Genomic DNA, 25,013 nt, shown 5'->3' on the forward strand with positions numbered 1-25,013 from the left:
CAGTGGATGTGAAAAAAAAAAAAAAAGTTTTCCACCGGAGTACCCCTTTAACCCCTTAAGTACGCAGGACGTAAATGTACGTCCTGGTGAGGTGGTACTTAACGCACCAGGACGTACATTTACGTCCTAAGCATAACCGCGGGCATCGGAGTGATGCCCGTGTCATGCGCGGCTGATCCCGGCATCTGCGGCAGTTCGCGATTAAAATGAACGATCGGATCGCCCGCAGCGCTGCTGCGGGGATCCGATCATTCATAACGCCGCACGGAGGTCCCCTCTCCTTCCTCCGTGCGGCTCCCGGCGTCTCCTGCTCTGGTCTGTGATCGAGCAGACCAGAGCAGGAGATGACCGATAATACTGATCTGTTCTATGTCCTATACATAGAACAGATCAGTATTAGCAATCATGGTATTGCTATGAATAGTCCCCTATGGGGACTATTCAAGTGTAAAAAAAAATGTAAAAAAATGTAAAAGTAAAAGTAAAAAAAAAGTGATAAAATCCCCTCCCCCAATAAAAAAGTAAAACGTCCGTTTTTTCCTATTTTACCCCCAAAAAGCGTAAAAAACATTTTTTATAGACATATTTGGTATCGCCGCGTGCGTAAATGTCCGAACTATTAAAATAAAATGTTAATGATCCCGTACGGTGAACGGCGTGAACGAAAAAAAATTTAAAAAGTCCAAAATTCCTACTTTTTTAATACATTTTATTAAAAAAAAAATTATAAAAAATGTATTAAAAGTTTTTTATATACAAATGTGGTATAAAAAAAAAGTACAGATCATGGCGCAAAAAATGAGCCCCCATACCGCCGCTTATACGGAAAAATTAAAAAGTTATAGGTCATCAAAATAAAGGGATTATAAACGTACTAATTTGGTTAAAAAGTTTGTGATTTTTTTTAAGCGCAACAATAATATAAAAGTATATAATAATGGGTATCATTTTAATCGTATTGACCCTCAGAATAAAGAACACATGTCATTTTTACCAGAAATTGTACGGCGTGAAAACAAAACCTTCCAAAATTAGCAAAATTGCGTTTTTCGTTTTAATTTCCCCACAAAAATAGTGTTTTTTGGTTGCGCCATACATTTTATGATATAATGAGTGATGTCATTACAAAGGACAACTGGTCGCGCAAAAAACAAGCCCTCATACTAGTCTGTGGATGAAAATATAAAAGAGTTATGATTTTTAGAAGGCGAGGAGGAAAAAAGGAAAACGTAAAAATTAAATTGTCTGAGTCCTTAAGGCCAAAATGGGCTTAAGGGGTTAAAGTGTACTGGTCATCCAACCATATTTTCCAAACTAACTCAGAATATATTTCCTATCTACTCCTAACACCCCTCAAAAAATGTTTCTGAGCTTTAAAAAGCTCTGTATCATACCTTTCCCCTTGCTCACATTGTGTGAGCTCCCGGCAGGAGAAAGTGGGCGTTCCCCAGCAGGTACGACATCACTGTAGCCTGCGAGAGCTGTGCGTCGCCATGCCTAGCATGCACTTCCTGAGTTGTGTCTCCTGCCAGGCTGGAAGGAGACCAAACTAACTGTTTGACTTGCGGCAGGAAACCAAACAGAGCCACCTAGTGGAGTGGCTGTTTTTTCAATGACATTAAAAACATATATGGGTTGAGAATTTTTACAGCAAGTAGATAGTGTCTTATAAAGTGTCTTATAATTACATAAGAAACAATATATTAAAAGTTTAGTTTGGTGACAGGTATTCTTTAAAACTTTTATTAGGGAAGGGGTTTAATTCACATTTATTAACATTTTTATTCTTTTTACAATTTTTTTGTTCCCATAAGGGACTAATACATGCAATCTTCTGATTGCATATACTGCTACTCTACTCTATAGAGATAATCTATAGAGCAGCACTGAACAGTGTTATCTGTTATCCGACTGCGAGAAGGCAGGTAAGGGCTGTTCCACCGTCTTTCAGCTGATCGGGGCATGGCGGTGGTCGCAATCAGCACAGCTGAGCAGCCAGGATGTGATTTTCTTACATTTAAAAAAAATCAGTTGACTGCAGCATCTAAAGGGTTAATACCGGGCATCACGGCTCCTGACCACACGTCATAGAAGGGGAGCAGGCGCAGGGTGAACAGGTACACCATGCGTCCTTAAATGGTAACTCTCATTAAAACTCATTTTTGTTATTGCACTCCTTATGGTAAATACATATTTGTAATATACTATGTTTTATTTGTGCTTGAAAAAGCTCAAGAGCACATTTCCCCCAATTTCATACACAGACTTTGGACTGAAGCCCAAAGACAGGAAGTGCAGCCTGGAGTGCTGAGGGGTGTGTGTTCAGCCTCATCCAATCATAGCTCCTCTCACACTTAACTGCCATATGCTGTTGGTTGGACACACCCCCCCTCAGTACTTCAGGCTGCACTTCCTGTTGTCACGATGCCGGCTGGCAGGAGGTGGATCCTCTGTGCCAGAGAGGGATTGGCGTGGACCGTGCTAGTGGACCGGTTCTAAGTCACTACTGGTTTTCACCAGAGCCCGCCGCAAAGCGGGATGGTCTTGCTGCGGCGGTAGTGACCAGGTCGTATCCACTAGCAACGGCTCAACCTCTCTGACTGCTGAAGATAGGCGCGGTACAAGGGAGTAGACAAAAGCAAGGTCGGACGTAGCAGAAGGTCGGGGCAGGCAGCAAGGATCGTAGTCAGGGGCAACGGCAGGAGGTCTGGAACACAGGCTAGGAACACACAAGGGAACGCTTTCACTGGCACAATGGCAACAAGATCCGGCGAGGGAGTGCAGGGGAAGTGAGGTATAAATAGGGAGTGCACAGGTGAACATACTAATTAGAACCACTGCGCCAATCAGCGGCGCAGTGGCCCTTTAAATCGCAGAGACCCGGCGCGCGCGCGCCCTAGGGAGCGGGGCCGCGCGCGCCGGGACAGGACCGACGGAGAGCGAGTCAGGTACGGGAGCCGGGGTGCGCATCGCGAGCGGGCGCCACCCGCATCGCGAATCGCATCCCGGCTGGAGGCAGTATCGCAGCGCACCCGGTCAGAGGATCTGACCGGGGCGCTGCGGGAGCGAGAGTGCAGCGAGCGCTCCGGGGAGGAGCGGGGACCCGGAGCGCTCGGCGTAACACCTGTGTTTGGGCTTCGGTCCAAAGTCTGTGTATGAGATGGGGGAAAATGTGCTCTTGAGCTTTTTTAAGCACAAATAAATTTTTTTTTAATGAGAGTGACCATTTAAGGTGTTAAAAAATGGTTATGCTAAGGCAACAGGCACGATGGTTACACAAAGGCCTGTCAGGTCTACAGGCATGATGGTTGCGCGAAGACCTGTCACGTCTACAGGTACGATAATTATGAAAAGACCTGTCACATCTACAGGCACGATGGTTACGCAAAGAAATATCATGTCTACAGGCATGATTATTCAAAGACCTGTCACATCTAAAGGCACAATGATTACGCAAAGACCTGTCATGTCTACAGGCACGGTTGGTTACAAAAAGTAATACTTTCTTTCAGGACATATTAAAATGGATCAGGGGAGTACATCGCTGTTAACATGAATTACATTTTTTAACTGATGCCATTGAAGTATGTCGGGGTATTAACTTTTCATTTACCTACTCAATCAGTTGGTTTTTACCACTTAGATTTTAGGCTATATAAGGTGTAGTAGGCAGCTACTTTTAGAGAAGGTATATGGATAGTCATGGTTTAACATCACATCATGTTAGGAGCAGGTATTGGTATGTTAGTAGCTTGCCACTTAATAGGCTTATTGCATGTGTAGTTCAGTGTACACACAGAGTCGCCACCTGATAAACCACGTTCACCCTTTTCCAGGTCCTCAGTCTTGTTATTGCAGTTGGCAAACAAATTGTAGGATGATCTACTTACGATTAGCCTATATAAGAATTTATAATAGGATGTTGAGGGTTTATGATGAAGGTTCAAATTAACACAGCTTTTGTGTGTCTCTGTCTCTCCTATAGAGATGAATGAAGAATGGAGGGGGCTTGTTTAGACCAGCTGACATGCTGGGTAAGTAACATATTCTAACAGAGCTGGGGGTCCTAGACTACACAACTTCCCCCCTGATCAGACAATTAGAGGATAACTTTTTTCCACTGAACCTCTTCTTCTTTAAGGAGAAAACTATTTGTCTCTACTTAGAGCTAAACATGGCCGCTCTTTCTCCAGCCTTTAAATGAAAAAATATCTTTGGGTCAGTTTATTTCTCTTAATGAGTGAGAATATTCTTCCTGTCAGCTCTGTGTACTAAGGAGACAGCTGATCGACTCTCCTCCGAGCTGAACAGGTCCACTCCCATTTTTTAGTCTTTCATCCAGATAATTTTTATCCTGTCAACTCTATCTGGACATAAGAACAATCCACTCCAGCACAAGATAAGACACTGTGACACTAAAGTGTGTTTATTCATATAAGAAATATCAGTTCTTTACATTTAAAGGGGTACTCCACCCCTAGACATCTTATCCACTATCCAAAGTCGGAGTTCTGCAGGAGAGATCGCGGGGGTTCCCAGCTTCACTCCGTGCCTGATGACGGGCGATACAGGGACTGGAGTATCGTGAAATCATGGCCCCGTCCCTCCTGACATCACTCCTGGCCCCCTCAATACAAGTCTATGGGAGCGGGCATTATGGGCAACTTGAACATGTGGATGAAATAATATCAATTACATTCGGCAAATAGTTTTTATTTAAATTAATAATCTCTACATTAGGATTGTAGTTGTAGGATGAGGAAGATTTAATATTCTACCTGTGGAAGACTCTTTTAGTTCTTGTCTATATTAAAGGGGTACTCCGCCCCTAGCATCTTATCCCCTATCCAAAGGATAGGGGATAAGATGTCAGATCGCCGGTGACCTGCTGCTGGGGACCCCCGGGATCTCCACTGAGGCACCCCGCTATCATTACTGCACAGAGCCCACTCGCTCGTGCGTAATGACAGGGGCCGGAGCATCGTTATGTCACGGCTCCGCCACTTGTGACGTCACGGTCCGCCCCCTCAATACAAGTCTATGGGATAGACTTGCATTAAGCGGGCGGGACGTGACTCCCATAGACTTGCATTAAGCGGGCGGGACGTGACGTTAGGAGTAGCGGAGCCGTGACGTCACGATGATCCGCCCCCTGTATCGCCCATCATTACGCTCAGAGCGAGTGTGCTCTGTGCAGTAATGATAGCGGGGTGCAGCAGCGGAGGGGGGCCGTAGCAGTGGGACCCTGGCGATCTGACATAAGATGTCAAGGAGCGGAGTACCCCTTTAAAAGAGTTATTGATAATAGACATATAGACTTTGATCCCCTCACCTAATGTAATTGATATCGAATAATATTACCACAAACTAGGGAGCTTCTGAGATTACCCTCCAAATGGAAGTAGAGCAGATTACAAATACTGTACTGTGTCTTAATAAGCTAGTCACACTAGTCATGTGATTAGTGTTAGTTGTTGGTGGACTGTAAGATATTACTCCCATTTTTATATGTCTAGAAATTAGATATTGCCAATTTCGATATCATGGGGTTTTCCCATACCTTCTATATGTATGATATCCAAACTAACCTAGTGACTTATGTTTCTATTGTGACATAATGGATAACTTCTGATTTGACTTGTACTTAATTAACAAGCTTGTCATACTTTATTAATAATCTTTTTATCCATATCTAATTAATATTTATTTATATATATCATTGTATTTATTTAATCATTAATGTTTATTACTCATAACCAATAAATCTGCATATATATTTTTATAATACCTGGGTATTATAATACCTGGTAGTACTATATTATTTTATTTTATTGCAAAACTACCTACCTAGCATTACTGTTATCTTAGATAATCAAAAAACAAAACAAAAAAAAACTTGACATATCTGAAAATTAGTCGGCTAAGATGTAAATAATTGAGTGCAGCACAGCCGAGCCCAATAAACTGTCACAGCACCCGGCGGCGCTGTGACAGTTTATTTCCATCAGGTACATGTACTTGGTGATGCGGGAAATCATCCCTAATCACCAGGTACATGTACCCGATTTTGCGTAAACGGGTTAAAGGACCAGGGAACATTTGTTACATGAGGAGGAAAGACATTTTAGACATCAGTAAAGGAAAGGGTTCTTTACAGTTAGGGTAGTTAAAATATATAACCTCTTACCCAAGAGGTAAAAATTATAAAGGCAGTGGTAGCATTCAAAAAAGTGCCTAGATGCAATGGCATTAAATGTTATAAATAATTTATTAAAATGTTAGTGTCATTTAAAAAAAACAAAAAAACTTTTGACATGTCATACAGTGCTGAGACCCCACCTATTTATATAGCTGGGAGAAGCTGCATGCTTCACTCTCTGGCTGGTTGCCCAATCCAACTCATTGCTGGAGATGAGCTCATCTCTTGCAATGAGATTGGGCCCCCAGCTGGGGAATGAATCGCACTGCCAGCTATGTCTACAACATTGAGACCCAACCGATCAAAACTGATATGTCAAATGTTTTTTTTTTTATGACAGTAATGCTTTAGACTGTTTATTATGCAATGCATAAAAAATGAAAATACCTTAACTCTTTGGTCACATCTACCGTACATCAGCTGTTATGATAGTCAGGTACCTTTTGAGGGCCTGTGTAGCCATCATATTAGATCCACTATGACAGTCTGCCATAGGCAAATCAGGTATTTGCTTGCAATTTAAAAGTATCTTTAAAGAGTACCTGTCATCAACAAAAACTTTTAATATGTTGTTCATAATCATTAATGAAGAGATATGGTAATATATCTTCATTAAAAAATATTAATATTTATACCAGTTTTTTCATTTTATACTTTTGGCCACTAGGGGTCACTCTTCTATGCCTGGTCTGCAAGCAGCATCCTATGCTTTTCATAGTAAGTGAGCAGCTTTTAGGACTAATGCTGAAATGGCTCTGGTCCTTCCACCGGAAGTTCAGTGCTCTCAGCTCAGGACTCGCTCCCAGCCTGTGAGCTACAAGCCTACACATGCCTCTCATATAACAGCCAGTCACCTCCCCCTCCCCCCTGCTCTGTGTTCTCTCTGCCCCTCAGCACACGTTATCTTATACATTGTATTATCTCACTGCACTCCCTGCTCTGTGCCCCCCCCCCTGACATTCATGTTAATCACTGCCTCTGTAATTGCTCCCACCGCCCCTGGTTCTCAGCATTGACATTTTAGTGCAGAGAGACACAGGAGAGAGAGAGACAGGCTGCTGTCCCTCTCCTTTACATAGTCTGTATGCACACTGCAGACCAGTGTTTCCCAACCAGAGTGCCTCCAGCTGTTGCAAAACTACAACTCCCAGCATGCCCGGAAAGCTGTTGGCTGTCTGGGCATGCTGGGAGTTGTAGTTTTGCAACAGCTGGAGGTGCCCTGGTTGGGAAACACTGCTGCAGAGGGAGAGCAGCATACAGGAAGACTGGCAGAATCAGAGTCCCGGCCAGGCTTCATATGACATCATGCCTGCTGGGACCCGCCTCCTTCCACCCCTCAGAAAGACAGTGCTCCTGAGCTAATGAAGAGGGATAAAAAAAGGTATTTCCATAGCATTTTAAACCTCAATAAACACAGGGATAGGCATAGTTAGAGAAGGGGACAGATGGGGAGGGGGATCAGGGAAAGTTTAGATGATGACAGGTACTCTTTAAATATAAATAATGCACCAAGACATGTTAAGGCTACATTCACACTGCCGTTGTGCCCCGTCCATAAACGGCAGTTATTTTGTAGAGGGAGTAGGGGGAGAAAAAGATGGCGCAAGCAGGATTTTTTCTCCCACTATTCTCCCAGTCTCCCCTTATGGCCGTCACACTGCCGGCATTTTCCCATTGAATTCAGTGCAATCCAAGGGAAAAAGAATATGGATATAAAATAGATCATGTTATGCTTAAAATACACCTAAAAATGTGTGAAAATACAGTAGGTGAAGGGGTTTTCATCTCAAGAAAACAACTTAAATAGGTTAGGAAATTGTATCTTCACCTACAATATAAATTAAAAAAATCTTCACATTTCACAAGTGAATAAGCAGTTCAAACAAACCTGTAGTAAGGCCTCTTCTGTTTTTTGTGGATTCATTCGATGTGCTTGTGATATGTCACTTACTGGTAAAGGCATTGTCATTAGTGTAAAATTCCTGAAAAATGTAAATGGTATAGAGATGAATATTAAAGGGGTTTTCCAGCTTTGAAAAACTAATTTCCTATACACAGGATAGGGAAAAGTGTCTAATCATGGGGGATCCAGAACGGTGCCTAACTCTTGAACTGACAACATCAAAAAAAGAGTCCACTGAGGATCTTAGGGCCAACTATTGAAGAAACAACTCCTTGGGGAAAACCCCCTCAGGGATAACCCTGACTAAAGATCCCCCTAAATTATTAAAACGTAACCTTTATTACTATAATTGAAATTAAAACATAAATTGTGCTCAGTGGCCACTAGATGACAGTGGTACTTTAAAATTACAGCTCCTCTGTACTTATAGCTTTCCTTTACTCAGTATCTTTAGGTCTGTTACACAGACTATTATGAGATGGACTGCTGAGTGCATGTCATACCGTCTACAGACTAGTATGAACAGCAGGCCAATTATTCACAGAACTAAGACACAGAGTTGCTCTAAAACTATCCCCCCTCCTCGCCATGAACATGATGCAGTATGACACATAAAAAAGAGGGAGAAAATACACCTTAATTTAAACCAAAAAAAAGTCATGCCACACCAGCACAATGTGCAGGAAAGTAAGGAAAGTATAGTCACAATGCAAATGATGAGGCATGGTACATGGAAAATAGGGAGAACAAAATACCCTAATTTAGACTATATAATATAGACTATATCATGCCTCACCAATACCATGTGCAGGACATGCATATTAACTAGTAAAGAAAGTGAAAAATGCCAAAACTGAAAAAACTATCCCAAAGACAGCCTTTTATACATGGTGTATAACTATATCAGGCAGATCTTTGAGGTCCTTGAGCGCCCCTATTTCGGCATGTGTCTGGATTGCTCCAGTCAGTTTTGGAGCCTTTATTATGTAATACAGTGAGGATCAAGTTTGGGCACTCCAGGTAAAAATTTGTATGAATGTGCATAAAGAAGCCAAGGAAAGATGGAAAAATCTCCAAAAGGCATCAAATTACAGATTAGACATTCTTATAATATGTCAACAAAAGTTAGATTTTATTTATATCATTTACACTTTCAAAATAACAGAAAACAAAAAAAATGGCATCTACAAAAGTTTGGGCACCCTACAGAGTTAATATCTTGTACCGCCCCCTTTGGCAAGTATCACAGCTTGTAAATGCTTTTTGTAGCCAGCCAAGAGTCTTTCAATTCTTGTTTGAGGTATCTTTGCCCATTCTTCCTTATAAAAGTCTTCCAGTTCTTGGAGATTTCTGGGCACTGCACTGCTCTTTTAAGGTCTATCCATAGATTTTCAATTATGTTGAGGTCAGGAGATTGTGAAGGCCATGGCAAAACCTTCATTTTACGCCACTTGATGTAATCCCCCGTGGATTTCGAGGTGTGTTTAGGATCTCTCTTTAACTCTTTTTTCACAGATGGCATCAAGTTAGCATCCAAAATTTGCTGAAATTTTATTGAATCAATTTTTCCTTCTACTCTTGAGATGCTCCCTGTGCCACTGGCTGCAATACAACCCCAAAACATGATTGATCCACCCCCATGCTTAACAGTTGGACAGAGGTTATTTTCATTAAATTCTGTTTCCCTTCTTCTCCAAACGTACCTTTCCTTATTCCAGCCAAAAAGTAAAATTTTAACCTCATCTGTCCACAGAACTTGTTTCCAAAATGCATTAGGCTTGTCTATATGTTCATTTGCAAAGTTCAAACGCTGATTTTTGTGGTGAGGATGTAGAAGAGGTTTTCTTCTGATGACTCTTCCATGAAGACCATATTTGTACAAGTATCTCTTTATAGTGGAATAATGTTCCACAACTCCAGTGTCTGCCAGATCTTTCTGGAGGGATTGTGCAGTCAAACGTGGGTTTTGAATTGTTTTTCTCACAATCCTGCAAGCTGTTCTGTCTGATATTTTTCTTGGTCTTCCAGATCTTGCTTTAACTTCCACTATTCCTCATGACTGCCATTTCTTAATTCCATTCCGAACAGAGGATATTGACATCTGAAAACGTTTTGCTATCTTCTTATAGCCATCTCTAGCTTAGTGAGCATCAACTATTTTCAGTTTCAGATGTCTAGACAACTGCTTAGAAGAACCCATGGTGCTGATTGTTGGGGCAAGGCCAGATGAATCTGGGCTTTAAAACCTTTGAGATTGACATCACCTGGTCTTCCCAGATGATGATTGAAAACAATCCATGACACTGGCAGGTCTCAGCTTTGCAAAGGGGGCAGTGCATGCTATAAATTCTGCAGGGTGCCCAAACTTTTGCGGACATCATTTTTTTTTTTCTGTTATTTTGAAAGTGTAAATGATGGAAATAAATAACTTTTGTTGACATATTATAAGAATGTCTAATCTGTAATTTGTTGCCTTTTGGAGATTTTTCCATCTTTCCTCGGCTTCTTTATGCACATTAATACAAATTTTTACCTGGGGTGCCCAAACTTTTGATCCCCACTGTATAGTCAGTTCCTTCTCTACAGATTCCTGAAAGAAATCCAACATAGGTGTCCTTAAAGATATGGGATAAAAATATGGATTTTGCATACCAACATGGGTGTCAAAAACCCCTTAATAAAACTAGTGCATACCTCTACTTTCCAGAGGTTATACAGAATGGTCGATAATATAAGTGATCAGAATAGCTAAAGAGAACACAGAATTAATTGTTGTTGCCTGATGGGAAACGTAAGCAAAATTGGAGTAAGGAGGAGAATACTGCTGTTCTTACACCACGTACAGCATGAGTTTATATAATATCTGTGGAATTATTTGTAAATATAAAAATATAAAAATATAAAAATTTGGAATAATTCAGTCCAATCCAGCCTACTACTTTACTGCAGGGCAGAGTTGTTGCTGTGTTGTGGGAGGGCACCCACATTAGGGCAGTCAATATCGTCTGTTTAGTACACAATTCACCTCTTTTGTCAATCAATCATCATATAGACACTGCAATACTAAATGTGTATATATATGAACAATATATATGGCTAGTGATATGACTTGATTATTATTAAGGACTGCAGAACAGTAGCAAATATGAATTTAGCAATGAAATTGTAAAAACAAAATATAAAATTATAATAAAAATAACCAATAGTCCTCCATTTTTTTTTTTTAAATCCATGTCTATATTTTTCTCTATACATTTCTGTTCATAAATTTTTCCTTGTGTTTACCTGGTATTATGTTTTTGCAGTGATTTTATGTATCCAGTTATTATAAAGTTTATTTTAGGCTTTGTTCAGATTGCGTTCAAGCTAAAGTTTATCTGACTTGCTGCAAAAGTCTTAGGCTAGGACTCCACTGAGATTTTTGCCCTGCGATTTTTGTGGCATAAAAACGCCAGAAAAAACGCCAGAAAAACTGCCACAGTTTTCCCCTGCGTTTTTGCGTTTTTACCTTTGTGTGGAATTTGCCTTTTTGGCACCTTTTGCGGTTTTTTTTACAAAATAGTTGGGTACCAAGAAAAAAAAAAAAAAGGATGCGGGATGTAAAAATGTATAAAATGTATTTAACTAAATGTTTATTTTTATAACAAAATTTATAGAAATTTTTTTGTAAAGTGTGTGTTTAACTTTTTTTTCTCTTTTTTTCAAATGTTTTATGTAGTACTACTACTCCCAGCATGGAACACACTGTTCCATGCTGGGAGTAGTAGTACCTGTACTATAGACATATCGCCCCGGGTGTCAGTCTGACACCTGATGCGATCGTCCATTATACAGCAGAGAAGTGGAGCGACTCTATACAGCGCTCGCACCTCTGCTCTGTACTCTAAGTGATATTCTATTCATATAGTTTCCGCCCAGAGCTGTGATTGGCCAGATGGTGCAGAGCAGGGATGTGAGCGATGTATACAGCCGCTCTGCATCTCTGCTATAGACAGGACGATCACAGCCGCTGTGATGTGTCCTTAAGCAGGCACTACTACTCCCAACATGGATCACACTCAGCTCCATGCTGGGAGTTGTAGTACCTGCATTAATAGACAGATCGCAGTGAGTTTAACTTCTGACACCCGCTGTAATCTGTCTATTAATGCAGGTACTACAGCTCCCAGCATGGAGCAGAGTGTACTCCATGTTGGGAGTAGTAGTACTTGTAGTTAAGGAAAGATCACTGCGGGTATCACTCCTGACACCCGCTGTGATCCTCCGGTATAATGTATGGATGCGGCCAGCGCTGTCCTATTGTCCCCTGCACGTCCGTATATATACACATATTCCTATTTCCCACAGAGAGCTGTGATTGGCTGGAACCATCTGGCCAATCACAGCTCTGCGGGAAATTTGAATATGTGTATATATATACGGCAGTGCAGGGGACCATAGAAGGGCGGCCGCCGCATCTATACATTATACAGAAAGATCGCAGTGGGCGATCTGTCTATTAGTACAGGTTCTACTACTCCCATCATGGAACAGTGTGTTCCATGCTGGGAGTAGTAGTACTAACTGAAAAATGTAAAAAAAAAAAAAAGTGAAAAACACGCACACACTAAATTTTTTTTTATTGTCGGCTACATTTTTAGTGCTTTACCCGCTCACATAAATTGATTCCTGTTTAAAAATTAATAAACATTTAGTAATAAAAAAGATACATTTTGTTAGATACAATTTTTTCCATCACTACTGTATCTTTTTTATAATTTTTTTATGGTACCCTATGAAATTTTAATAAAAAAGGTATCACCAAAAATTTTTTGGATCGCTAAAGTCCAAAAAAAGAATAAAAACCGCCTGCAAAAACGCTAAATTTCAAACCAACATGGCATTTTTCTTGGCGTTTTTGCTCTCCCATAGGCTTCTATGGGAGGAAAACGCCACGATTTCAGGGCAAAAAACGTGTTTTGAAAATCCAGACTCTGAGCCCAAAATTGCTGAAAAACGGCAAAAGGATAAAAAAAACGCCAAACTGAAAAACGCCAAGTGAATCTGGCATTTTGCAGTTTACTACTGACTTGCAGCTAACATCTGGACGCGGCGTTTTTTCACTGAAAAAACGCTGTGCGGGAAAGTTGGCGTTTTTAATGGCGTTTTTGCAAAAAAAACCTCAGTGGAGTTCCAGCCTTATAGGGGTACTCCGGTGCTTACACATCTGATCCCCTATCCAAAGGATAGGGGATAAGATGCCTGATCGCGGGAGTCCCGCAGCTGGGGACGCCCGTGATCATGCACGCGGCACCCCGTTAGTAATTAGTCCCCGGAGCGTGTTCGCTCCGGGTCTGATTACGGTCGACCGCAGGGCCGGCGGCGTGTGACGTCACGCCCCCGCCCCCGTGTGACGTCACGCTCCGCCCCTCAATGCAAGCCTATGGGAGGGGGAGTGATAGCTGGTACGGAAGGCACGAAAACCATGCTCCCAGGCGCTATCCCATGGAAAAGCTATTTAAAAGACCAAAACGGACAAAAGTAAAATAATAAACAAATACTGAATTTATTCAGAAGTAAAAAAAAAACATGGACTACGCATTTCAAGGGGCGAGACCCTCTCTTCATCAGGTCCATTGATTGGTTTGACAGTAAATGACGTAATTTATACGAGAAAAGCCCTTGAAGACAGCTGGTCAATTAAAACTAACAATTGTGAATAAAATTCATAAGATAAATAATATAAAAAACCTATTATATAAATACTTAACAGAGACAATATGAGTAGAATAAAAAGAATACATACAAATCCAGACATTACAAGAGGGTATGTCTGGGTAACTAATAAATTAATTGATTAATTAATTACTGATAGGTTCAGAAGAGGCATCCTATTAAAAAAAATGCAATGGCTCACTTACGCAGGAGAGGATAAGCGGAACAAGATTGACCCCGGCTAGGGCTGTATGGGAGACCATGAGCGCTGCGGGGATTAATCTCCTGAGCGGAATCTAAGAGACAGAAGCTCTCTCGGTCTCCTAATATCTGTGAGCCGACAGATAGGAGTGACCAGCGAAAGAATGCAGAGTGAAACTTTCTAGGTATTTTTGCAAACCTGTGCATTCCTACTAATGGAGACATAAGATATTTGAGCAATACAATATTATTTCCATAATGGTGACCAGTATATTGTTGTTATTATAAATGACCAGTATGTTATTACCATTATACAGAGATAAAGTTATTATTAATGGTAAAGTTATTAGGGTTAGACTAGTATTATTAATTAAAGTGGTATTTGGAGTGACCACTAGATGGTGGTATTTGACAAAAATGTGAGGTTAATGCATGACTTTTGAAATAAAAGGTTGCATTACGCCCCAGGGTTTAACCCCTTAAGGACCCAGCCAATTTTCACTGTAGGACCCAGCCATTTTTTGCACCACTGTCACTTTAAGCATTAATAACTCTGGGATGCTTTTACCTTTCATTCTAATTTTGAGATAGTTTTTTCGTGATACTTTATGTTAGCGGTAAAATTTTGTCGATACTTGCATCATTTCTTGGTGAAAAATTCCAAAATGTGACGAAAAAAATTGAAAATTTTGCATTTGTTTAACTTTGAAGCTCTCTGTTAATAAGGAAATGAATATTCGAAATAAATTATATATTGATTCACATATAAAATATGTCTACTTTATGTTTGTATCATAAAGTTGACATGTTTTTACTTTTGGAAGACATCAGAGGGCTTCAAAGTATAGCAGCAATTTTCCAATTTTTCACAAAATTTGTGGATTTGAAGGGCTTTCATATTGGAAATACCCCATAAATTACCCCATTATAAAAACTGCACCCCTCAAAGTATTCAAAATGACATTCAAGAGGGTTGTTAACCCTTTAGGTGTTTCACAGGAATAGCAGCAAATTGAAGGAGAAAATTCTAAATCTTCATGTTTTACACTGGCATGTTCTTGTAGACCCAGTTATTGAATTTTTACAAGGGGTAAAAGGAGAGAAATGTTCCTAAAATGTGTAACCCAATTTCTCTCGAGTAAGAAAATACCTCATATGTGTATGTCAAGTGTTCGGCGGGCGCAGTAGAGGGCTCAGAAGGGAAGGGGCGACAGTGGGATTTTGAAGAGTGAGTTTTTCTGAAATGGTTTTTGGGGGGCATGTCACATTTAGGAAGCCCCTATGGTGCCAGAACAGCAAAAAAAACAAAAAAACCATGGCATACTATTTTGAAAACTACACCCCTCAAGGCACGTAACAAGGGGTCCACTGAGCCTTAACACCCCACAGGTGTTTGACGACTTTTCATTAAAGTTGGATGTGTAAATGATTTTTTTTTTTTTTTAAATAAAATGCTAGTTTTCCCTCAAATTAAATTTTTTTTAAGGGATAATAGGACAAAATGCCCCCCAAAATTTGTAACCCAATCTCTTCTGAGTATGGAAATACCCCATGTGTGGATGTCAAGTGCTCTGCTGACGCACTACAATGCTCAGAAAAGAAGGAGTCACATTTGGCTTTTGAAAAGCAATTTTGCTGAACTGGTTTTTGGGGGGCATGTCCCATTTAAGAAGCCCCTATGGTTCCAGAACAGCAAAAAAAAAAAAAAAAAACACATGGCATACTATTTTGGAAGCTACACCCCTCAAGGCACTTAACAAGGGGTCCAGTGAGCCTTAACACCCCACAGGTGTTTGATGACTTTTCGTTAAAGTTGGATGTGTAAATTTTATTTTTATTTTTTCACTAAAATGTTCGTTTTCCCTCAAATGTAAAATTTTTACAAGGGAAAATAGGACAAAATGCCCCCAAAATTTGTAACCCCATTTCTTCTGAGTATGGAAATACCCCATGTGTGGACGTTAAGTGCTCTGCTGGCGAACTACAATGCTCAGAAGAGAAGGAGCACCATTGAGCATTCTGAAAGAGAATTTTTTTGGAATGGAAGTTGGGGCCATGTGCGTTTACAAAGCCCCCCGTGGTGCCAGAACAGTGGACCCCCCCACATGTGACCCCATTTTGGAAACTACACCCCTCACAGAATTTAATCAGGGGTGCAGTGAGTATTTACACCCCACTGGCGTTTGACATTTTTCATTTTCATCGCTGTTCCAAAAATCTGTCAGACACCTGTGGGGCGTAAATGCTCACTGTACCCCTTATTACATTACATGAGGGATGTAGTTTCCAAAATGGGGTCACATGTGGGAGTGTGTCCATTGTTCTGGCACTATGGGGGCTTTGGAAACACACGTGGCCTTTAATTCCGGACAAATTTTCTCTTCAAAATCCCAATGGCGCTCCTTCTCTTCTGAGCATTATAGTTCGCCCGTAGAGCACTTTACATCCACATATGGGGTATGTTCTGACTCCATAATATTTTCCCTTGTGAAAATGAAAAATTTTGGGTAACACCAGCATTTAAGTGAAAACATTTTTTTTCTTCATTTTCCCATCCAACTTTAATGAAAATTCGTGAAACACCTGTGGGGTGTTAAAGCTCACTATACCCCTTGTTACTTTCCGTGAGGGGTGTAGTTTCCGAAATGGGGTCACATGTGGGTATTTCTTTTTTTGTGTTTATGTCAGAACCGCTGTAAAATCTGCCACCAATCACCAATTTAGGCCTGAAATGTACATAGTGCACTCTCAATCCTGATCCTTGTTGTGCCACAGCTCAAACCAAAAGCAGGAAACTTACTGTAAACCTGCCCGTGTGAATGTACCCTGCACATTCACATGGGGGGGGGCAAACCTCCAGCTGTTTCAAAATGACAACTCCCAGCATGTACTGACATGCTGGGAGTTGTACTTTTGCAACAGCTGGAGGCACACTGATTTGAAAACCTTCAGTTAGGTTCTGTTACCTAACTCAGTATTTTCCAACCAGTGTGTCTTCAGATTTTGCAAAACTACAACTCCCAGCATGTACTGATCGCCGAAGGGCATGCTGAGAGCTGTAGTTATGCAACAGCTGGAGGTACGCAACTACAACTCCCAGCATGCTGAGACAGCTGTTTTCTGTTTGGGCATGCTGGGATTTGCAGTTTTGCAACATCTGGAGGTCTAGAGTTTAGAGACCAGAGCCCAGTGATCTCCAAACTGTGGCCCTCCAGATGTTGCAAAACTACAAATCCCAGCATGCACAGACAACAAACTGCTGTGTGGGCATGCTAGGAGTTGTAGTTTTGCAAGATCTAGAGGGCTACAGTTTGGAGATCACTGTGCAGTGATCTCTAAATTGTAGACCTCCAGCTGTTGCAAAACTACAACTCCCAGCATGCCCAAACAGCTGTCTGGGCATGCTGGTAGTTGTAGTTTTGCAACATCTGGAGGGCTATAGTTTAGAGACCACTGTATAGTGGTCTCAGACTGTAGCCCTCCAGATGTTGCTAGGCAACTCACCGGCTTTTGTAGGTTCCAGTGAGCCAGCCGCATGACATCGCTCGCAGCCTCCGCAGATTGGTAAGTGACCTTCGGCGCCGGTCCCTGTTGGTATCCCCGTCCTGCCCCGCCTATTGTGGGTGGGCAGAATGGGGAAACTGAAAGTAACCCCCCCTGCCCCCGATCTGCTATTGGTCGTCGCGTCTATATGACCAATAGCAGGGATAGGAGGGGTGGCACCCCTGCCATATCACTCCTATCCCTTCAGGGGGATCGTGGGTGTCTTGGACAACCGCAATCCCCCATATATTCCGGGTCACCGGGTCATCATAGACCCGGAATCGCGCAAATCGCAAGTGTGAATTCACTTGCGATTTGCCGTGATCGCCAACATGGGGGGGTCTAATGACCCCCCTGGGCATTTGTGCAGGGGGCCTGCCTGGGGATGACTGGCAGGTCATATGATGGTTCAATGGAAAAAACTTCTCCTGTCTACGTGCTATTGAAAGTTGTACTTTTGATTTTCTATTACAAAGCAGCAAAGACATCTATTTTTCTTGCACTTGAATGCTCCATCTTTCTGACAGGTATTCACTAGTATTAAGGATGTTTTTGTTCTTCACAGATGACTTGGCGCAACGGTGTTGCATAAGGAGGGAGCCCTCCGGAAGGTTATGCCAGGTATTGCTGGTAGTATATCTTTCAGATAGGGATCAGATTTCAGAATACCCCAGTGTTTATTGAAGATCTTCTTAATAATTTGATGGCCTCCTGAATATGTGGTAACAAAGTTGGTATTAAAATTATGATTTATTGTCTCCTTATCTTTTTCTCTTTCTTTTACCTTTCTCCTTTTCTCTTTCAGGTTTTCTGAAGTGGAAAGGTCGTGTGACAAGACATTCATCCTGGGTGAGTATTTTTGTTCTCTGGGAGGCATTTTTCAATAAATTGTTTTGGGTATCCCTTATCTGTAAACCAGGTTTTTTAAATTTCAGATTGTGTGATAAAAGTGGATTCTTCTGTACAGTATTTTCGTATCCGTCTGAATTGACCATACGGCATATTTTCTTTCCACTTCCGATAATGGCTACTTAGGAAGGGGACGTAACTATTAGAGTCCACTGGTTTGAAAAATGTGGATGTGATCATCTTTCCATCCTGATGGGAGATTAGTAGTTCTAGAAACTCTATGAAGGTGCTGGAATAATTTGGGGTGAGGGAATCCAGGAATCACCCCGTATCTCCCTCACCCCGAATAAATCAGCATCGAAGTAACATCAAGAAGAAGTTCATGCATCCTAGTCTTTCGAGACATACAGTAACATACTGGTCATTTATAATAGCAACAATATACTGGTCACCATAATGGAAATAATATTGTATTGCTCAAATATCTTATGTCTCCATTAGTGGGAATGTACAGGTTTGCAAATACAGTGATCCCTCAAGTTACAATATTAATTGTTTCCAGGACAACCATTGTATGTTGAAACCATTGTATGTTGAGACCATAACTCTATGGAAACCTAGTAATTGGTTCTGAAGCCACCAAAATGTCATCCAAAAATAGGAATAAGTGAGGATTAAACAAAAAAAGTAGATAACTAATATAGATAAACCAGGCCTTACAAGTCCAAGTCCTTACATATAAAAGTAAGAAAGATCTGCTGGAAGCTGTAAATCACTGTCTATGTAGAGGACAGGAGCTTCTTCGAGGTCCTGCACAGTGCACGCAATGTCCTAAAAAAGTAAAATGTAGCCGCCCTTACTTGGTGTCCAATAGAGCAGCCAACTGTGGCACAGGTAAAGAGTAGTGCAGAACATGTAATACCTCCCTGTACTGTAGGGAGGCGCTATCAGACAGTCTGTCAGTGCATACACTTCAGTAATACAGGTGTTGTACCAGTGAATACGCATTCTAATTGGTCAGTTCTTACAGCCATTGACATGTTTCACAGATCTGGACTGTCAATAGCATTGTATGTTGTGTCGGGTTTAAAGTTATAATGGTCCAGAAAGGACCATTGTATGTTGAAACCATTGTATGTTGAGGCCATTGTAAGTTGAGGGATCACTGTATACCGAGAAAGTTTCATTCATCATTCTTTTGCTGGTCACTCCTATCTGTCGATTCACAAGAATTAGGAGACCGAGAGAGCTTCTGTCTTTTAGATGCCACTCAGGAGATAATCCCTGCAGCGATCATGGTCTCCCATACAGCCCTAGCTGGGGTCAATCTTGCTCCGCTTATCCTCTTTAGGTGTCAGCCAGTGCAAGTGAGCCATTGCATTTTTATTTTTTATACGATGCCTCTTCTGAACAGTAATTAATCAATTAATTTATTAGTTACCCAGACCTACCCTCTTGTAATGTTCGGATTTGTACGTATTCTTTTTATTCTACTGATTTTGTCTCTGTTAAGTATTTTTGTAATAGGTTTTTTATATTCTTTATCTTAAAGGGGTTATCCAGGAAAAAACTTTTTTATATATATCAACTGGCTCTAGAAAGTTAAACAGATTTGTAAATTACTTCTATAAAAAAAAATCTTAATCCTTTCAGTACTTATGAGCTTCTGAAGTTGAGTTGCTATTTTCTGTCTAAGTGCTCTCTGATGACACGTGTCTCGGGAACCGCCCAGTTTAGAAGCAAATGCCCATAGCAAACCTCTTCTACTCTGTGCAGTTCCCGAGACAAGCAGAGATGTCAGCAGAGAGCACTGTTGCCAAACAGAAAAGAACAACTCAACCTCAGCAGCTGATAATTATTGGAAGGATTAAGATTTTTTAATAGAAGTAATTTACAAATCTGTTTAACTTTCTGGAGCCAATTGATATATATATATATATATATATATATATATAAGTTTTTCCCTGGAATACCCCTTTAAGGATTTTTTTTCACAATTGCTAGTTTTAATTGACCAGCTGTCTTCAAGTGCTTTTCTTGTATAAATTACATAATTTACTGGCAAACCAATCACTGGACCTGAAGAGGGGGTCCCACTCCTTGAAACGTGTAGTCCGTGAGCATCTGGGAGCATTGTTTTTCGTGCCTATCATTATAGGACCAATACAACTACTTTGCAAGACAGTCCAGTGGCTTTGGAAGGATGGGATCGATGCTGGCAGCACTCCACTAAACTGACCACAGAAGTGGCATGAAAAGCTTCACAAGGTGTTGTGCTCTAAGTACAACACGTAATGGTGAGCACACTCCTATCACTCCTGTAAAACACATAATAGTGTCTGGGAGTAACGGCACATAGTAACGCTGCTTCTTTTTTACATATACTGAATTTGCATTATGAAATGAGGGGATGGGGGCGCCAAAATGCACCTTCGCCTGTTTAGATGAAAGTCCTTGCACTGGCCCTGACCATTATATGTGATTTGCAGCCACCATTTTGAGCGTACCATCTGAAATGAATCTCAATATGTTTTGAAATCACCAAAATTATTTGAATTCACCAGAGTCTATTTCATGCAAAAACTTTTCACTTATCTTTAGCTATCATAGTTACATAGTTAGTACGGTTGAAAAAAGACATACGTCCATCAAGTTCAACCAGGGAATTGAAGGGTAGGGGTGTGGTGGGATATTGGGGAAGGGATGGGATTTTATATTTCTTCATAAGCATTAATGTTATTTTGTTCCAGGAATGTATCTAACCCTGTTTTAAAGCTGTTAATTTTTCCTGCTGTGACCAGTTCCTGAGGTAGACTGTTCCATAAGTTCACAGTTCTCATGGTAAAGAAGGCGTGTCGCCCCTTGAGACTAAACCTTTTCTTCTCCAGACGGAGGGAGTGCCCCCTCGTCCTTTAGGGGGGTTTAACCTGGAACAGTTTTTCTCCATATATTTTTTGTATGGGCCATTAATATACTTATATACATTTATCATATCCCCCCCTTAAACGTCTCTTCTCAAGACTAAACAATTGTAACTCCTTTAATCGTTGTTTAAGATGTTCCATGCCCCATATTAGTTTTGTCGCGCATCTCTGCACCCGTTCCAGCTCCACAGTGTCCCTTATCGGTATAACATGTTTATGTTGCTTGTTTTGCAGTATTGTTTAACTGTGTTTGATCTGTGTTCTGTATTCTCCCCTTTGTTTCCATCATGCTGTTTTCCAACATTCCTCTCATCCCCCCCCCATACACTTCTTTCCATCTCCAACCACCCTAAAATGAAAAATATCTACATTATCTACCTGTACAGTGCATGCTCTATAGGTAAAGAAATCTAGGTAAATAGGTAAAGAAAAAAAACATGCATTCTTACCTTTTTAAGGCATGTGCCACATCAAGGAATCCAACAGATGTTGTATTATTTCTGTCCCAAATTAGTGTTCTGTTGAAGATAAAAACAAACATTATGAGAGGAATTTGCACCATCATGTCACATTTATCTTACATAATATAATAATGATGTAAATATTTTTTTTTAAACTATTAAAAAAGAGTAAACTAAAATTTCGGATGATATAAGTATTCAAAACTTTTGCTATGACATTTAAAATTTAGCTCTTAGGATATCCGGATTCTCCAGATGATCTTTGAGAGTTTCACATGATTAGTGTCACCTCTGGTAAGTTGATTGGACATAATTTTGAAAGACGCTGCAGTCAATATTAAAGGAGAACTTCAGCCAAACGAAATGATCTTAATATAGCTGCACATGTTAGGCTAGGTTCACACTACGGAATTTCTGGGCAGAATTTCTGCCGGAGATTTAGCCAGGGGCATTAAGACTGCACGGACTGCATTGCCGTCACCATAGACGGCAATGCATTTCCGGGTGGATCTTTTGGGAGATCTGCTCAGAAATGCATTGACATCTATGGGGATGGCAATGCAGTCCGCACGGTCCTAGTGCCGCCGGCTTGATCTCCGGCAGAAATTCTGCCCAGAAATTCCACAGTGTGAACCTAGCCTTAAAGTTCTACAACCTTGCAATGTACAAGTGCAATCTTTGCTGAGCACATACCCTCTCAGCTTTTCCTCCATGCACATGATTACTGACCGGTACCACTTTGCTGGGTGTAGACAACACATCACTTTGTAACATCACACTCCCTTCTTCTCAACACAGAGAGCAAAGAGTGTGCGAGTGTGCTGTGTGTGAGTGACTAAGGCGCACATACTTACCTCATCTATATTTACTGCTTCTCTAATCAAGCAACCTGCTCAGCTCTTGCAAGGCAGCCCCTCCAGCGGCTCAAACAGCAAACAAATGGAGGGGAGACTAATTTAAGTTTTTATTTTTACCACTTTTGGCTGGATATCTCCTTTAAGGCCTCATAGTTGACAATTTATATCAGAGTCAAAACCAAGCCATGAAGATGCAAGCCAAAACCTGCCTGTTCTTAAATAGAAGTTTAGAATAACAGTTAGCAGATTAGAGAGTTAGATCTTCCACCTATAAAAGATCAAATTACATTTGATAGTTGACCAAGAACCCAATGGTCTCTCTGGCTGGGCTCTAAAAATCAATTGTGTGCAAATAGGAGAAACATCCTGAAAGTCAACCATCACTGTAGTACTCCACTAGTATGGTTTAGTGGCCAGAAAGTAGTCTCTCCTCAGTAAAGTACACAAAGAAGCCCACCTAGAGTTTGCAATAAAAAATAAAAAAACACCTAAAGGAACTCTATATCTCAGGCTGGGCCAAAGGTGCATCAAGACAGTGGGGGGAAATTATTAAAACAGGTTACTGTCAGCCTGTTTGTTTAGCATTTACATGCTTACATGCTTTTCTATTATTGCGCTTCTTTGTAAAAGAGTAAAACTCTTTTGACATAACACGTATGCTTAACCCCTTAAAGGGGTACTCCTCCCCTAGACATCTTATCCCCTATCCAAAGGATAGGGGATAAGATGTCAGATCGCCGAGGTCCCGCTGCTGGGGACCCCCGGGATCGCCGTTGCTGCACCCCGCTATCATTACTGCACAGAGCGAGTTCGCTCTGTGCGTAATGACGGGTGATACAGGGGACGGAGCAGCGTGACGTCATGGCTCCGCCCCTCATGACATCACGGCCCACCCTCTTAATGCAAGTCTATGGCAGGGGACGTGACGACCCCCACGCCCCCCCCCCATACACTTGTATTGAGGGGGGCGGGCCGTGACGTCACGAGGGGCGGAGCCGTGACGTAACGATGCTCCGGCCCCTGTATTGCCCGTCATTACGCGCAGAGCGAACTCGCTCTGTGCAGTAATGATAGCGGAGTGCTGCAGCGGCGATCCCGGGCGTCCCCAGCAGCGGGACCCCAGCGATCTGAAATCTGATCCCCTATCCTTTGGATAGGGGGATAAGATGTCTAGGGGCGGAGTACCCCTTTAAGGACAAAGGGCTTACTGCTACACCCTTGTGACCTAGTACTTAAAGGACAACTGCAGTGCAATATACACTTATCCCCTATCTACAAGATAGGAGATAAGTGTTTGATCGCAGGGGGTCTGACCACTGGGACCCTCCTCGATCTCCCTAACGGGGCACCGCCATTAGCGCTCATAGTGAGGGCTAAGGCGCGTAGCGTCGACCTAGAGGTCGATGGTGACGCCCCGTCTCCTCTCCGTCCCAATACAGTTCTATTAGGGGAGGCACGAACGCTGCCTCCCTGCCTCTCCCATAGAGATGTATGGAAGAGTCGTGTCTATCGCAACGTCATGCTGCGGCTGGCACGCCCCCTGCATGGGACAGCCGCGGCCCCGTACAGGAGATTACAGGAGATCACAGGGGGTCCCAGCTGTCGGACCCCCCGCGATCAAACACTTCTCCCCTATCCTGTCGATAGGGGATAAGTGTTAATCACGCTGCAGATGTCCTTTAAGGACCAAGGCCATACCTGTATGCCATGGTCCTGTTACCGTAGTTTGAAGCGTGCTCACGAGCTGTGCACACTTTTCATACCCAGTGGGTCCCGGTTGCTATCAGCAACCAGGAATCACGGTTAATGCCAGACATCGCTGATTGGGCCGATGCCTGGAATTAACTCTTTAGATGCCGCCATCAAAGGTAATTGCGGCATCTAAATGCAGGAGTTAACAGTGCCAGTTAGCTCAGCAGAGCTGATCGGCAAAATCACAGGTAAGAATCAGCTGAATGGACGGAGGAGGGCCCTTACTTGCCTCCTTGCAGTCCGATTGGTGCTCTGATGTCCCAGCCAGGCTCTGCAGGCTAAAGCAGCAGTGCACCGATAACACTGATCAGTGCTGAGCCAAAGCTCAGCATTGAACAGTGTATGTAATCGCAAAAAAAAAAAAAAAATAGAAAAAAAAGAAAAAAGTGTAACCCCCCCCCATCCAAATAAAAATTGGAATCACCCCCCCCCCCCCGTCCTTTCCCATTTTTAAAATAAAACTAGCTGTGTACCCAGCACTGCCCGGTTTTTCCTACCTAATCCTTGTGGGGATGAAAAGCATCTTTTATCCTCATTTCCTGTCCTCAAATCCTGACCCCATATCATGACCCCAAATCCCTTTTTCATATCCCGACCCCAAATTCCATCCTCATATCATGTCCTCATATC

The 25,013-nt window shown here is 41.7% G+C and overlaps 1 protein-coding gene across 6 annotated transcripts in view; it reads right to left on the bottom strand.

The window, feature by feature from the left end:
• The window catches only part of LOC130277031 (capping protein, Arp2/3 and myosin-I linker protein 3-like), a 530,598-nt gene that overhangs the window by 17,503 nt on the left and 488,082 nt on the right, over positions 1–25,013 (bottom strand). For all 6 annotated transcript variants that reach the window (XM_056527256.1, XM_056527257.1, XM_056527255.1 and 3 more), the window contains 2 exons: positions 21,763–21,831; positions 8,088–8,181 (listed from right to left, as the gene is read on the bottom strand). In XM_056527256.1, the coding sequence (XP_056383231.1) occupies positions 8,088–8,181; positions 21,763–21,831 (163 nt within the window). The remainder of the gene's footprint in view (positions 1–8,087; positions 8,182–21,762; positions 21,832–25,013) is intronic.

Source organism: Hyla sarda, chromosome 6 (assembly GCF_029499605.1).
Source record: "Hyla sarda isolate aHylSar1 chromosome 6, aHylSar1.hap1, whole genome shotgun sequence".
In the NCBI taxonomy this organism is placed as follows: Eukaryota; Metazoa; Chordata; class Amphibia; order Anura; family Hylidae; genus Hyla; species Hyla sarda.